Below are 15,333 nucleotides of genomic sequence, written 5' to 3'. Positions count from 1 at the left end.
ATGCATTTCCACAAGGGCCCCGTTCGGTTGTTCTCAATCCTTTTCATGTCAAGGAGTCCCCTCAAATTATTATGGATTTATTCGAGCACCCCCCAACTGAAAATATTGTGAGCCAGGCCAGGGGATCCCCATACAACATTTAGTGTTGTTAAAATTGGCCCCAAAATGTTCACGATTTTTTGGAGGAAAATAGCAGATCTACAAGCCGTTCTACAAGCTTGTATGGTCGGCTATTTTCAAATAGCGAAAGTATAATAGGGTTAAATTGGTTCAACTGATTTTGATGCTTTTGATGATTGATTTGATTTGAACTAATATAGCTGGGGGGACTCCCTGGTCTCCAGGGACCCCCGGGGGTTTCCCGCAGATCCCACCTTTAGGACCACTGACCTAGTTTTACTGGGACAGAGCTATGTCTTTAGTCTGTGTCACCAGTAAACCAAGTAGTAGATCAAAGGCAAACGGCCCCTAAAGCCACACTGCGTGATCCTGTTAGTGTTAGTCCAGCTCTGAGACATTTAGCTAATGAGTTAAACTAACACCAGCCACCCCCAAAAAACATGGATTAAAGTCTTTCTGGGTTCAAGTTGGTTTCACTTCAAAGCAGCTTACAGGTGGGGTGCTATAGACCACCATACAGTACATAGTAAAATCCTCAGGGTAGATTTAACTCAGACAGTGTACAAATGTAGCCAAATGGACCCGTTTACGGGTCCATTTGGTTACATTTTGTACACTCTCTGAGTTACAAATGGATGAATCAAATTGACACTCGGGATTTTGGTTGTGTATTGTTCATTTTACAGGGAAAAAATGCTTTAAAGTACAGAGTCTTCAGAATATAGACTACAGTATTCAGTGGTCAATGAAATAAGATAAGACAATAAAAAACTGGGGTTTTGTCTTTTTTTAATCTCACCAAAAGAAAAATGAATGCCTCTGTTCCTGAAAAGAGATTTTTGGGGTAATCTAGAAAACAAAATGGCTCTTTAAAAAAAAGCACACTTCTCACATTACACATGTGTTTAGAACATTTCATGGTTGGTTTTTAGGCACTTGGAATCACGACAACATTCCCTTCTGAACAACAAAATACGTCTTTGGTCCTGTGTGTGTAATTAAAAAAATAAGTCAAGTGTAGACGCAGTAAGAAAATAACAGAGCTTTCGAGGTTTGTTTCCTCGAAAATGTATTTTTCCTCTGAATTTGACAATTATAAAGCTTCATAAGTTGTTGTTGTTGTTTTTTTTACTTAAATACAAAATAAAAAAAGACATTCTTGCTACATCTGAGAAAGGACCAGCTGTCTTATAAATGTTTAGCAAGAGGGAGAAAAAATAAACGTCGGCTCAAATCACATATACAGCAGTATAGGATTGTTTCAGTCAAGTCACATTTGGCAAAAAAAAAGGATGCATTTCTCTTCTTTTTTTTCTGTGTATTTTCAGCTCCTTTTCGTTTTAATAGCTAAAGAGCAGTGCCACCATTTGGCCAGATCCTCCTCTCATCACTTAAGGGAGAGAGAGAAAGAGAGAGACGGAGAGAGCGAGAGAGAGACAGACAGGCAGGCAGACAGACAGATCCGCCTCTTCCCCTTTCCCCGGCGACGCACAACACATGCTGGGGTCGAGTTCAGTTACAGGGCAGCCACGTCTGGTACGTGTTACCGCACGCGGGCACCAGGGGCGGCTGCACGTGCGCTATATAATAATTGCTGAAGTTGATGTCCTGTACGTAGGGCGCCGGCTGGTAGTAGCACGTGACGTTGGTCACGGTGGGGATGGCGTTCTGCTCGGCCAGCGCCCTGAGCGCCAGCATGGAGATGAGGCTGAGCGTCTGGCGCCGCTCGTGGCCCATGAGGCACACGGTGCTCTCGTTCACCACGTGGTGCAGCGTCATCAGGCACTCGTAGCGCTTGTGCTCCATGCCGGCGAAGTGGTTCTGCAGGTACGCCTCCAGCTTGCGCCGCTGCTCGCCGATGTCCGGGAAGTCGATGAAGAAGCGCGAGCACATGTAGCGCTGCATGTGCTTCATGTCCGACTCGGACAGCGGCCGGAAACCCCGCACCAGCAGGTGGCAGTACTTGAGCAGGCCGCCGCCGCGGATCTCCTCCGGGCTGCGCGTGGCGATGGTCCGCTGGCACAGGTGGCCCATGGCCTCCTGGAAGTTCCCGTACACGCTCTCCCCGAGCACGGTGGGGTGGAAGCTCTCCGACATGGGCGTCTCGGAGCAGCGGTCGAACAGCAGCAGAGAGTCCAGGCAGATCTGGAAGGAGTCCACGCTGAATTCGAACTGCCGCCGCAGCGAGTCCACGAACTTCAGCTCGACGTTCTTGCCCGTGTTGTTGGACAGCGAGATGAGGCTCCAGCGGTCCGTGTCGTTGCACACCTTCACCAGTTTCTGCACGTACGCCTCCTTGAGCGTCAGCGCCGTGATGCGCTCCTTGGACACGCCGGCGGGCAGGAAGTCCAGCAGGCAGTCCAGCACCACGTCCTTGACCAGGCGGAAGGCCTGGTCGTCCCGCAGCGACACGCCGAAGATCAGGTCCAGGTCCTTGTAGCCCAGCCCGGTGTCCTGGTGCAGCACGTGGCTGGCTGCCGAGCCGTTGAGCCTCACGTCCCGCACGCACACGCCCCGCGCCTCCAGCCTGGCCCGCACCACCTGGACAAGGGGGACAGAAACATGATGTAAGAACAGTGTGTTTCTCACACTTTGACGTTTCAAAGACCCCTCCAGGTTTTTTTACGCCTTATGCAGTCAAACTTTAAAATTTCAAGGACCCCCAGTTTGATATGCATTAGACGGCGGACCCCCGTTTGATACCATTGTCTAGCTCTGGGATCTACGTATATTATAAAATCCTAACTCTGAGAGTGTACAAATGGAACCAAATGGACCCGTAAGGGTTCAATCATTTAGTTGGGGACCCCCGTGGAAACCCCTTAAGGACCCCCCACTTTGAGAACCTCTGATGTAAAATATGATTCACACAGTACATTTTGCATGTTGCATGTTTATGAGCGTTTATACATTTAAAAGGTGGGGGGGGCGGGTGGGTTGAAAGGAAAGTTTTTGCATTCTCTTTTTTTGTGTGTTAAACTCAAAGAACTCAAGCAATCCGATCTGAACCCTTTAATTATACGACCGCAAAGAATGGTAAAAACCTGCATTCAGTACACTACACTCCAGTGTATTTTTTTTACTCCCAACATTTCCCAACCAGCTTCTTCCACATGGGCCTCAGTGTGTGTGTGTGTGTGTGTGTGTGTGTGTGTGTGTGTGTGTGTGTGTGTGTGTGTGTGTGTGTGTGTGTGTGTGTGTGTGTGTGTGTGTGTGTGTGTGTGTGTGTGTCTGTGTGTGTGTGTGTGTGTGTGTGTGTGTGTGTGTGTGTGTGTGTGTGTGTGTGTGTGTGTGTGGGTGTGGGTGGAGGGGGTGGTGGTGGTCGATAGTTTTGTGTAGGCGGAATCAATACTGCTGCTCACAAAAGTCCATTTCATCAGCATTAACTTCAGTCTGGATGAAGACTAAGGTCTCAGGACGAAGTGCAGCAGCCATGCAGGTCGGCTGTGTCTATCTGTCTGTCTGGGGCTCCGGTCCACTCCCTGACCCCGCACTGCACTGCGGTGGCCACCAGTGTTGCCATGTCTGCTTATTCTAAGCGACTTTGGGGATTTCTTTTTTGTAAAGTTGCTTGTAAATATTGGTAGTTGTTGGTTTTGTTTGTTTTTTGGGGGGGTGGGTGCTTGCTTCCTAATGTTGTTTAAACCAGTGTTTTTTCAAATATTTTCATATCATGGACCCCCCAAAATAACATGTATTTGTCCGTGGATCTGAAAATGTTTTGTGCCAGGGCAGGGACCCCCATTCAATATTTGTGTTGTTAATCAAAATGTTTCTCACAACGCGCCGCGATGCAACGTGTTGTGAGCTTGTAGATCGGCTATTTTCAAATAGTGTGTGCTCATGTGACCCTCTTTCGGGCTTGTTTTCATAGATCTGGTTGCTTGTTTCTCTCGCAAAATCTGGCAACACTGGTGGCCACATGCAGCGGGTGGACAAAGTACTCAACCCCTGTTACTTGAGTTAAAGTGTAGATGCTCGTGGTCAAATGTTACTCAACTACAAGTGGAAGTTGCTTAGTCAAATTTGTACTTGAGTTAAAAGTGTAAGTACTTGCTTTGACATAAAAATACTCAAAGTATTCAAAAAGTACAAATTCAAGTAGGCCCTACATTTTCCTTCTAATATCAATGTACAATTGTTGAAAAAACGCCACTTTAGGGCGAATCCTCGCATCCCCGCGGGTCATCGCTGGGTCCGGGGTATTTCCTTCGTCCCGTCCCGCTGACCGTTAGCGCATCCGATCACAATGCATCCACATGTGAAGAGGATCCCACTGCCAACGTGATCTACACCAGTGTTTCTCAACCTTATTCACAACACAGGCAATCTCATTCTCATTCCCCCCAGATTCGGCTCAAACGTGGGGAAGAATTAATTCTGCTGTTATGCCACCAAATGTGGAATGCCCTACTAACAGCCATCAAAAAGTGTGACTCCCTACTCTCCTTTGGTTCCTAACTATCAATCATTTAGCCGGGGACCCCCTAGACTCCCTCAAGGACCTCTGGGGGTTCCCAGACCCCACGTTGAGAACCGCTGATCCACACGGCTGGGGCAGAGCTGAGAATGTGCGGGGAATGCCTGCAGGACCACTGGCACACTGGCACACTGACACACTTGCACGCAGACGAAATATAGCAACGACCTCCCAAATAAAGTGCTGACATCAAACATTCTGAATTCTGGGTTCCCATCCAGTAAACTGGTCACGCTAATAGGGGATGAAAAGTTGTCAAACCTCAATCCACTTTGGAAGACAGAGCCACACCATAAAAACGCACTGTCCTTTTAAAGCATTTGGGAGAGATCCGAGTTTTCCGGTCAGAAAACCCCCCAGAAATCCAAGTGGCATGAAATCCCCCGACTGGCTGCAGCTCAAAGAGTCAGCTTCAGTTGCATGGCTGTGTTTGACGATTGATTTTGGTATTTTATTTAGGCTATTTCTTTTATTGTCTGACCCAAAAGCCTGGGTTGATGAGAAGATGCAACACAGAGCTTAAGTTAGCGTAAGTGACGGAACGGGACGGGGGGGGCGGGTTGTGATAGTAATCATTGCTAGTGTTTGTTCAGTAGCAGGGGTCTCCCTGTCTCCAGCTCTTTAATAAACAGAAAATACATTTTCAGGTGGGTGGCCAATTTCAACCAATGAAAGAGAGTAAACTAATAAGCTTCAATGTTCCAGTTCAAATTTTGCCTGCTCATTTGTTTGTGTCATCACTTCCAATTTCACTTGTTTATCCCGTATCCTGCAGGAGTTCTCTCGCCTGACTTCAAAATGCATTTTCTGTTTATTAAAGAGTCGGAGAGAGGAGAGACGGGGAGAACCCTGTTATTGAACAAACACACCATAGCAATGATTACTGTCAGAACATAGAGCTATTTAACCCTCATTTTAACAAAAAATAATATCACTTACCCTACCTACAACATTAACCATGCGTTTACCTGACACTAATAAAAGCAGCAGCAGGTTTCATCTGCTCAATAAGTCGACCGAGTGTAAGAGCCACTACAAACTGAACACAAAACAAACACACCAAACCTTCAGGACATCCTTAGTCACCACTGCACTGTACACTTTACAGCACACTTCTAACCACACACACACACACACACACACACACACACACACACACACACACACACACACACACACACACACACACACACACACACACACACACACACACACACCCTGTCACTCTCTCTCACTAGTACGCACACACACACACACACACACACACGCACACGCACGCGTGAGCGCGCGCACACGCTCCACCAGAACCACAGTAAAGCTGTGTTGCGGTGCTGAGCAGCTTATAGTGTCAGAGTGAGGGTAGTTAACACTCTCTCCCATGGTCATCAGATAATAAGCTGGCTCTATTTTTACGTACGGGGTCAAGCCACACAGACGCAGACACAAACACATCTTGAAGAGAGAGAGAGGTGTGTTGAAAACAATATCATACGTAACGCCATGTTATCTGTGGCGGATAACAGCCTTCCACAGTGGACACTTTCACTGCATGGGCCAATATAAGTGTCTCTGATTGGGTCCAAATTCCAACCTGGACCGGGTATTACTGTCGCTTATCACCTGTCCACCTGATATCGTCTCTTTCGGGTGGAAACCTCATATGTCCAAAACTGTTACTTTTCAGGATTCAAATTTAAAAATTAAAGTAGCAGATCTACAAGCTGTAATGCGGCGCGATGTGGCGTGTTTCGGCTTGTGGATCTGCCACCTTTGACGCTGTAGTATGATCAAAAGTAAGTACGAAAAAACACTGAAAGTTAAAATATGGAGATAAGAGGTTTCTGCCCGACAACAACAATATGCTACAGTAGTATGAATCGTTGCTGTCAGGCAGAAACCTCATATCTCCATGTTTCAACTTCTTATGTTATAAATGAAATGCCCTGCTTCATCATACAAGAGTGTCGCACGAAACAAAAGTAGTGAAAATAGCCGATCAACAAGATCTACGAGAGGCTATTTTTCACTATTTCTTTAAATGCTTTTTATAATAAGGAACGGTTTCGGGACATACAAGGTTTCCACAGCAATGTGTGAAGACTGTCGCTTCAAGTCCAAACTAGAGTTTTGGGCTTGGGCCTAAACTTTAGACCTTTCATCCTCATCTCCCTCTAAGAACTCAGTTTAAGACTTGACAGGCTGATAAGCTTTGCCATAATTAGGCCACATAGCTCTGAAATGTGAAGCAATTAAGAATATATCCAGGGTAATCTTATGTCAGATATACAGTATATAGCCAGAGGCAACTCCTTGGATTCCAGGACTTTTTTTTAGAATGTCAGTGACCCATTAAAACTTTTTTTCTCCTTTTCTTCCCCTGCATGCTGCTTACTTACTCTCTCATCAGGCATTTTGCACAGACAGGGAGCATAATGTTCTCTCACTCACACAGGAGCAGACTGCGATGTTGCTGTTACGACACAATCTGTCTGTCTGTCTCTGTAATACAATCTCTTGGGCAGATGGAAAACTCTCTAGGCTGAAGGAGGAGAATTTAGACGGACGGAGAGGTTTCTAGAAAACACAGCTAGGGGAATATGGAAGTCAGTCCGCGGACGCGGACGCACACACACACACACACACACACACACACACACACACACACACACACACACACACACACACAGGCACACACAGACACACACACACACACACACACACACACACACACACACACACACACACACACACACACACACACACACACACACACACACAGGCACACACAGGCACACACACACACACACACACACACACACACACACACACACACACACACACACACACACACAGGGCTCCTCTCCGGCCTACGTTCAAGTCTCCTGCTTACTCAATGGAGCATTCATCTTTCCACAGACCGCAAACATGAGCCCTAGGCAGAAGTCGCTAGCATAACCAGTGAATCTTCTCCTCCTAAGCAAATAGCTTTTCATAAATGGGCAGGAAAAAAAAGTGACTGGAGAATAGATCAACGTGCCTGTGACTAAGTATTCAAATATTAATGTAATGACCTAATGCTATTTCCTTCTTCGCATAACCTTTGAATCACTGCCCCATATGTCTCTGGACATTAAAGTGAAATGTGATCCAGCAGAGTTTCAGAGAGTGCCCCATGGGGATGGTATAGGTGGTATAGCCCAGTGTGGACCTCATGCCCTTGAAGTTTGAAGACATTATGGGGATAAAATTGTTGTGTTTCATATACATTTGATTTTATATTTAATTTAAATTATAAAAGTGTATTATTATCATACTTTCATACGTTTAATTTCACGTATAGGCCTACAAGTCCCGCTTTGATTTGAAAAGGTAAACGAAGCTACTGCACAGGCAAGTCATAGTCAAGTCTAAAATCGGCCGCTTTGATCTGCTATATCCCAACTAATTACTAATTACTTTTAGATGGAGATTTTAAAAAAAATGTTTAAGTCTGTCTGTTGATAAAAAGGAAAGATTTTACGAGATGTGTGAAGGAATTCACGATTTCCCCACAAATATAGGCCTATATATAACCAAAAAAAAAGTCTAAGGGAATAACTGGGAAGAGAAATGCTATTTATAAAGTTGCGGTTAGGCTGAGTAACGTTAGTCAGAAATAGACATGATGCTGTAACTATTACCTAGAGTGTAGAAAATGGAACCAAATAGACCCTTCATTTTCTACACTCTCGGAGTTAAATGAACACTATTAAAAAGGATTTTTGTACAGTCCCTCGTCCCTCGTCCCTGGTCTTTTATCACACGACGGTCGTCTATCACGACCGTCATGGATGAACATCAACCTGGTATTTGCACTTTTTTTATTTACAAGCCATACATCTACATAAACGTTCATATTTCAAATATAAAGTGCAACCCCATGGCCACAAATGTTACAATTACATACGGTTCCTCAAAAGTACCCGTATTGTCCGTATTGTTCAATAAAAAAGCATTTTAATCCGATTGATGGCCATTTTCTCATAGAGTTATAATGTATCACAGTGCAATACATCTCCCAACCGATAGGGTCACGTAGTTGAAAGCATATGGAGGAACACGAAGAAAATGGCCACCGATCGGATTGAAATGCTTTTTATTGAACAATACAGAATATACAGGTACTTCTGAGGGCCCGAACATAATTTCAACATACGTGACCACGGGGTAAGCACCTTATATTTGAAATTTGAACGTTTATGTAGATACGGATCAAAGGGGGAGAAAGTACAAAGACTATGTTAACGTTCATCCATGACTGTCATGATGTGATATGACAGTCATGTTTCAGGGCTAGAACGGTCTTTTTATACCTGGACGATCTGCCTGGGTTGCATGGCCAGCGTGGGGAAGTTTCCACGGCCGTGGATGGGGATGGCCTCCCCCAGGATGGAGTCCAGACGCTGCACCTGGTCCCAGGACAGCACGCAGAACCGCCGCGTCCCGTCCGTAGCATCACCGGACCGCCGCGGTCCCCCGTCCGAAGCATCACCGCAAGACATGGAGGCGATGGGACCACAACTCAGCAGAAAAATAATAAAATAAATAAACGAAACAGCAGCAATCTGGTGGTAGCGATGATAACAATATATCCTCCCACTCCTCGCAGCTCTTACTGTATCTGTACAGTACTTGAAAATTAATGATCTTTGAAATGCAAAAAAAGCAAGAAAAAAATCCTGGGATTATTTCTTATTCTTCCTTCGGATGATGATGTCAGGATGGTCCAATAATAATAATAAAAATAATATATATATAATTTCCCACCCCCGATGCGTTACTGAAATGCCTCCTATAATGCGGTGAGAAATAGATGGTGAGTGGTTAAGGCAGACAGTGGATACTTTGTAGCTGGAGGCTGTATGTATCTGTCTCTGGTCCGCTTTGCAAAGAACACATTCATAAAGTGTGTCCAGGAGTTTAAAGGGTCTCCGCCAGCACGGCCTCTCTGATTGGCTGACTATACGTAATGGCCCCGCCTCTTTGAGTTCTGCCTTCTGTGCAGCAGTATCAGAGTCTGCATCCCATAGCTCAGAGGAACAGTCCGTGCTGCTGTGATTTCATTGGCCAACTGTTCTTATTTCTGAGGTGTTATAAAGTAGCCTACATAACAATCAGCTATGTTAGCAACAACTAGCTTGCGTGTAAGCATAAAGACATATTAGTCAAAAGCTGGCTAATAGAAAGCCAAATAGGCAACAGTTAACTGATCGTTTTTTGTTTTTTTTTAAACAAAAACAAAAAAAAAATCGATTTGAGGGGACATTTTGACATTTCTTATCTTACCAGTTTTTGCGGCATGTCATTATAGAAGTGAATTTTCCAGAATCCTATATATCAAAATCAGCTTAAGGGAGGACCGGCGGGCTAGCAGACAGACGGACGGACCACGTTGTCACGCTCATGTCACCATGACTCAGCCATAACCATATAAGGAGTTCCCAATGCAGCTACAGTATACCCAAATATGGAGTGTGTTGTCTAACCTTAAGGTGTCATCATGTTATTCATGTATCAGGCGCAAACAATTCTGTCAGCTCCATATATGGGCACAAAAGGGGGCATGCCCATATATGGGCATTAAAGGGACAAGGACTGACAGATACAGAGATCCCCATATATGGACATGAAAGGGACAAGGACTGACAGATACAGAGATCTCTAAAGACGAATCCACAGACCCGCTGCCTGTAGGCAGCCATGGCTGCGGTGTCAACGGCTCCGGCCGCACCGCGACACCGCAGCAATGGCCGCCTACAGGCAGCTACAGGCAGCGCGTCTGTGGATTCGTCTATATATGGGCATGTCAGTGGGATCGGCGGTGTGGCGTAGGTGTGAACCTCTAGTTTTGAGGGCCACATAGCGGCCCAAACCTCTAGTTTTCAAAAAGAGCAAAAATAGCAGATCTACAAGTTCTCAACGTGGCATGATGCAAAGTGTTGTGAGCGTGTAGATCGGCAATTTGGGGTATTTTTGTGTAACACTGTTGTACGATTAAATATAAAACCTTCTAGATTATTTTCTTAATTGATAAAATAATCGATAAGAAAATAATCGTTAGTAGGTTACTGAAGCCAATCACAGTGTGACCCATGCAGTGTCCCTCTCGCCTATGGGATCGCCATTATACTGCTGAGAAGTAGTAGGCTATAATAGTCGGGCAACGCCTTCAGTGTGACGTAGTTACACATCCTCCTCTCCTCTGCTCTACTCTACTGCTCACACACTCACAGGACATTCTACAAACTAAGTCTAGGTCCAATATTAGGGAATTTAGGGCCTTGTGTTATCAACACAATTGGTGTCCAACTAAGGCTAAGTAAAATAATCAGTCAACCTATTTCAGATGGCATGCAAATGATACGTGATATTTGAAAAGTCAAATATCTGTCATCATGATGCATTTCTTTCTGACCTTTATTTACCCAGGCTGTGTTTGCAAAGTGTGTCGGCTCTGTTGCAGCTACGCCCTTGCAATCACATAGCTACGCACATGCAAAGCTCCGAGGTCCCCAAAGACAACCATCATTTTCTCCTGATGGAGACTGAGCAACTCTGCTTGAATGGTTAGTGGTGAAACTAAACACCTTGTTCTGCTTAGTGGTTAAACGCCTTGTTCAAGGCTGGTTCAGCAACTGTTTGTAGAGGGATCATGGGGTGTTGGACAGAGGCGCTACATCCTTTTGGTTGAGGGCACCTCACTGGCAGTAAATAAAATAAATGTGTGGGGACGATTAATTGGCTTATTGGGATAATAATAATAATACTAATATAGTCAAAATTATTTTACTAAAGGGAAAAGTACTTAAGTAATGTTAGCGTTAGTGTTAGTTACTTTCCACAATTTAGAATATTTTCGTTTAATTCATTAATGAATGTTGCCATTCAGGGATGCAACTTCGCCTCTGACTTCACTTTTTTAAAGTGTCTTTTTTAAAGTGTCATGTTAGAATCTATGCAGAGCAATAGTGCACAAATAATATACAGTAAAAATCCTGGCTGTGAGTACATTCATTTATAGACCTACTATTATGTTTGCATTGCATTGTGATTAGTGAAGTACATTTCACACACCGGGAGACTTGTGTTCTTCACATGGAAACAGCAAAACAAAACACATAGAGACATAGAGGAATGTCATGTGGCTAAGGGCCTCAGGTGGGATTCGAACCCCGGCCGGCTGCGGCAAGGTCTGAGCCTTGATGTAGGCCTACCGGGTTAGCTGCCGGGGTGTCCCATTAAATTAAAGTATATATTTTCTCTACTCTTGCTAAATCAGTTTTCACATTATCTCCAGTACATTGGCCTATTTGAAGTAGATACGGCAGAGAGTCGACTATTATAAAATGCAAAACGTTGCATAATTCCTATATTAGCTTATCACTGTAAATGAATGGCTGCACCTGATACAGGCTGCTGTTATCGCTGCATTGTTGTTTGAGTAAATTAGTGGAAAATTAAAACCCACGACCACATCAATAAACATGTTTTGAATGTGATTGTGCAGGTGCTGTGAATGGTACTTGATCTCACTTTGATTAACAATAAAAAAGGCCCCCGATAACAAGCGATACCCTTTCAGTTTTCCATTTACCTTTCCGCACAATGAGTTTGGATGCATTATTATACCACTTCTTTCCACCCTGCCTCCTTATCGTGCAGATAAAAAGAAATTCCACCGGTAAGGAAGAGAGAATTTGATAGCATTTTTATTCCGTGTGCCCAGGACATCTGAAACATAAATCAGAGTGGAGCCGTGATGTACACTAACAGTAAAATGATGTACAGACCATGCAATGTGCCGGGATAACTTCCATGCCCTCTCTTCTGTTCTTCACGTCAGCCTGTAAATCATAGCTCACATCATATCTCTCACTGTTTGGTCAATTGTTTGCATGTATGTGTGTGTGTGTGTGTGTGTGTGTGTGTGTGTGTGTGTGTGTGTGTGTGTGTGTGTGTGTGTGTGTGTGTGTGTGTGTGTGTGTGTGTGTGTGTGTGTGTGTGTGTGTGTGTGTGTGTGTTTTGTTTATTGGGCATAGCACTGTTAACGCTACTTGACCTGAGAATCCTAGTGTTTTATAATGTTTAACAGACAGTTCAGTACGCACATGTCATGTTAGTGCACCTGTAATATTTTTTATAATTGTACAAAGTTCATGTTATGTTTGACTTGTGTCTGGCTATTTAGTGGTGCAGTACCAACACACACACACACACACACGCGCGCGCGCGCGCGCACACACACACACACACACACACACACACACACACACACACACACACACACACACACACACACACACACACACACACACACACACACACACACACACACACACACACACACACACACACACACACACACACACACACACACTTATCTTATTGTCCTTGTATTTTTGCACAAACATGAATTCCACCCACTTTTACCAAGAATTTCACGCACTCTTACCTTGTAACTATAAAGTAGGTATAGCCTTGGGAACCATGTGGCCCATAGAGCAGGAACCTACTGTATCTCTTGTTTCTGTAGCGTGAGGCAGCTTGATGTAGAAGTACATCCCCCAGCCATGATGTAAAAGTTCATCCCCCAGCTATGGTGTAAAAATATATCCCCCAGCCATACTGTAAAAGTACATCCCCTGGACATGATGATAGTATGTCACAGGGACTTACCCCCCAATCCAGCCCTTGATGCTGAGTGCCAAGCAGGGTGGCATTGGGTACCATTTTCATAGTCTTTGGTATGACCTGGCCGGGAATTTGAGCTCCAACTTCCAAATCTCAGGGCGGACACTCTAGCCACAAGGCCACTGAGCTGGTACCTTGTGTGATGTGACAAAAAAGTTTGACGATGAAGTTTGACTTGACCTAGCCTTGACGACCATGCAGTCTCATGCAAAGGTTCAAATCTAATTTAGATAGCATGTTATTTAAACAGATGACCAGGTTAATTTGTTGACCTGGCATCCTATAGTTTGTATTATTGATTTTGTGATATCATACTGTTTAGACTGATGCTAGGTTCTTGGTTTACCTACAGTATGATCCTATTACGGAGGCAATACACTGTCTCTATACATTTGATGTATGTGTTTTTTTTTGTTATCAATTGTTTTTATTCATCATATCAGCAATATATCAGCAATACAATTATGCCAGTACACATAGATGCATCATGACTAAAAAAAAAGAAACAAAAACAAGATACACATACATACACAACTTAAAAACAACACAAAGGTTCAAGAAAATACATGCCTGTGCAAAGTTACACCACTGTGTAAGTTTGATGTGTGTGTTTACCTTGCTTACTGTAATTCGCCCTGGATAAAGAGCGTCTGCTAAATGCCTAAACGTTTGACTAATTGATCGATTTTTCACATACAGTTACTAACTTACCCTTAGCTTAACTGTAACCACTACCACAATTAACCATAAGTTAGGGTGTGGTTGGTAAAGTTAAGCTCATGGTTCGTTAGGGTCCCTATAACCTTAACTCATTCTACATCAAAAGCCCTATCCCTAACCCTAAAACTAATAAACTAACTAATCATTGTGCAGACTACAAAAACAGTCAAACAAAACACACACATGCACGCACACATGCACATGCACACCCACAACACACACAGCCACAGGCACAAACACTCATAATGCGTCTTAATAATAACTCTTCCTGTTGTATTGCTCCCTGTTCTCCTTGTACCCTTATTCTGTAGTGTTGTCTTGGTGTTTCCTGTCTGCCCTAGTTGTTGCTTCCTGTCTTGTCTCACCAGTATGTCTTTGCAATTGTAGTTCACCTGTGTCTTGTTCTGTTACAGCCAATCATGTGTTAATTGTCCTTTGTTCTCACCTGTGCCTAGTTAGTCCCTGTCTATTGGTATGCCCCTCTGTTTCCAGTCTGTGTCGGTTCATTAATGTTGTTGCAGTGTTCTGTCTGTTACCTGTTGCCCTATTATTCCCTGTTTAAGTAATACATCCCCCTGCATCTGATTCGTTCTGTCTCTGCTCACTGTCTGCGCTTGGGTCCTACACTTCTCTTCCCCGCACCGTGACAGCGGGTATGTATACTGTATAATCTGTATGTGCCTGTGTGTGTGTGTGTGTGTGTGTGTGTGTGTGTGTGTGTGTGTGTGTGTGTGTGTGTGTGTGTGTGTGTGTGTGTGTGTGTGTGTGTGTGTGTGTGTGTGTGTGTGTGTGTGTGTGTGCTATAGGGCAAGAAAGAAATAATGACCATGTTTATTTTTATTTTCGCCTTGGATCAATGGAACTAACATTATGCCGTATTATAAGTATGTACTGGTATTATCATGAAAACACATTTTTCAAGGCATTATATCATAACATTTTACATCATTTATATGTTATCATGAAAATCTTAATGTAAACAGCACGTGGTACAGTAAGACATTTAGGCTAAAAGGGTAACACAAACAAGTCCTGGGGACTTGTTTCTATTGTGGTCCTATGTATTCAATTCATCATCATAGCATAAAAATCTACACAATAATACATGTCATCTACAAAATACAAATACTACAGTATATGTACAAAGGAGAAAAAGGAAAAACGGCGGCAACGACACCTCCTTTCGATGGGAATTTACGTTCACCTCCCCTTCCTCGTGGTCTCCTCCTGATAGATGTTTTTTGAGGCCAAAGGTCGGGTTTCGCTGATCTAAATGAAGCTGA

The 15,333-nt window shown here is 44.0% G+C and overlaps 1 protein-coding gene across 1 annotated transcript; it reads right to left on the bottom strand.

The window, feature by feature from the left end:
- Positions 1-892: 892 nt before the first annotated feature.
- Positions 893-9,516, bottom strand: tent5ba (terminal nucleotidyltransferase 5ba). Its single transcript, XM_084053482.1, has 2 exons — positions 8,953-9,516; positions 893-2,661 (listed from the first exon to the last, which is right to left on the bottom strand). The coding sequence occupies exons 1-2, from the start codon at positions 9,139-9,141 to the stop codon at positions 1,633-1,635; spliced, it is 1,218 nt and encodes a 405-aa protein (XP_083909608.1). The 5' UTR covers positions 9,142-9,516; the 3' UTR covers positions 893-1,632.
- Positions 9,517-15,333: the final 5,817 nt, after the last annotated feature.

This window comes from Gymnoscopelus microlampas (assembly GCF_963454915.1).
Source record: "Gymnoscopelus microlampas genome assembly, chromosome: 3".
Classification (NCBI taxonomy): domain Eukaryota; kingdom Metazoa; phylum Chordata; class Actinopteri; order Myctophiformes; family Myctophidae; genus Gymnoscopelus; species Gymnoscopelus microlampas.
The sequence above is the reverse complement of the archived record's forward strand: the minus strand, read 5'-3'. Positions and strand labels throughout refer to the sequence as shown.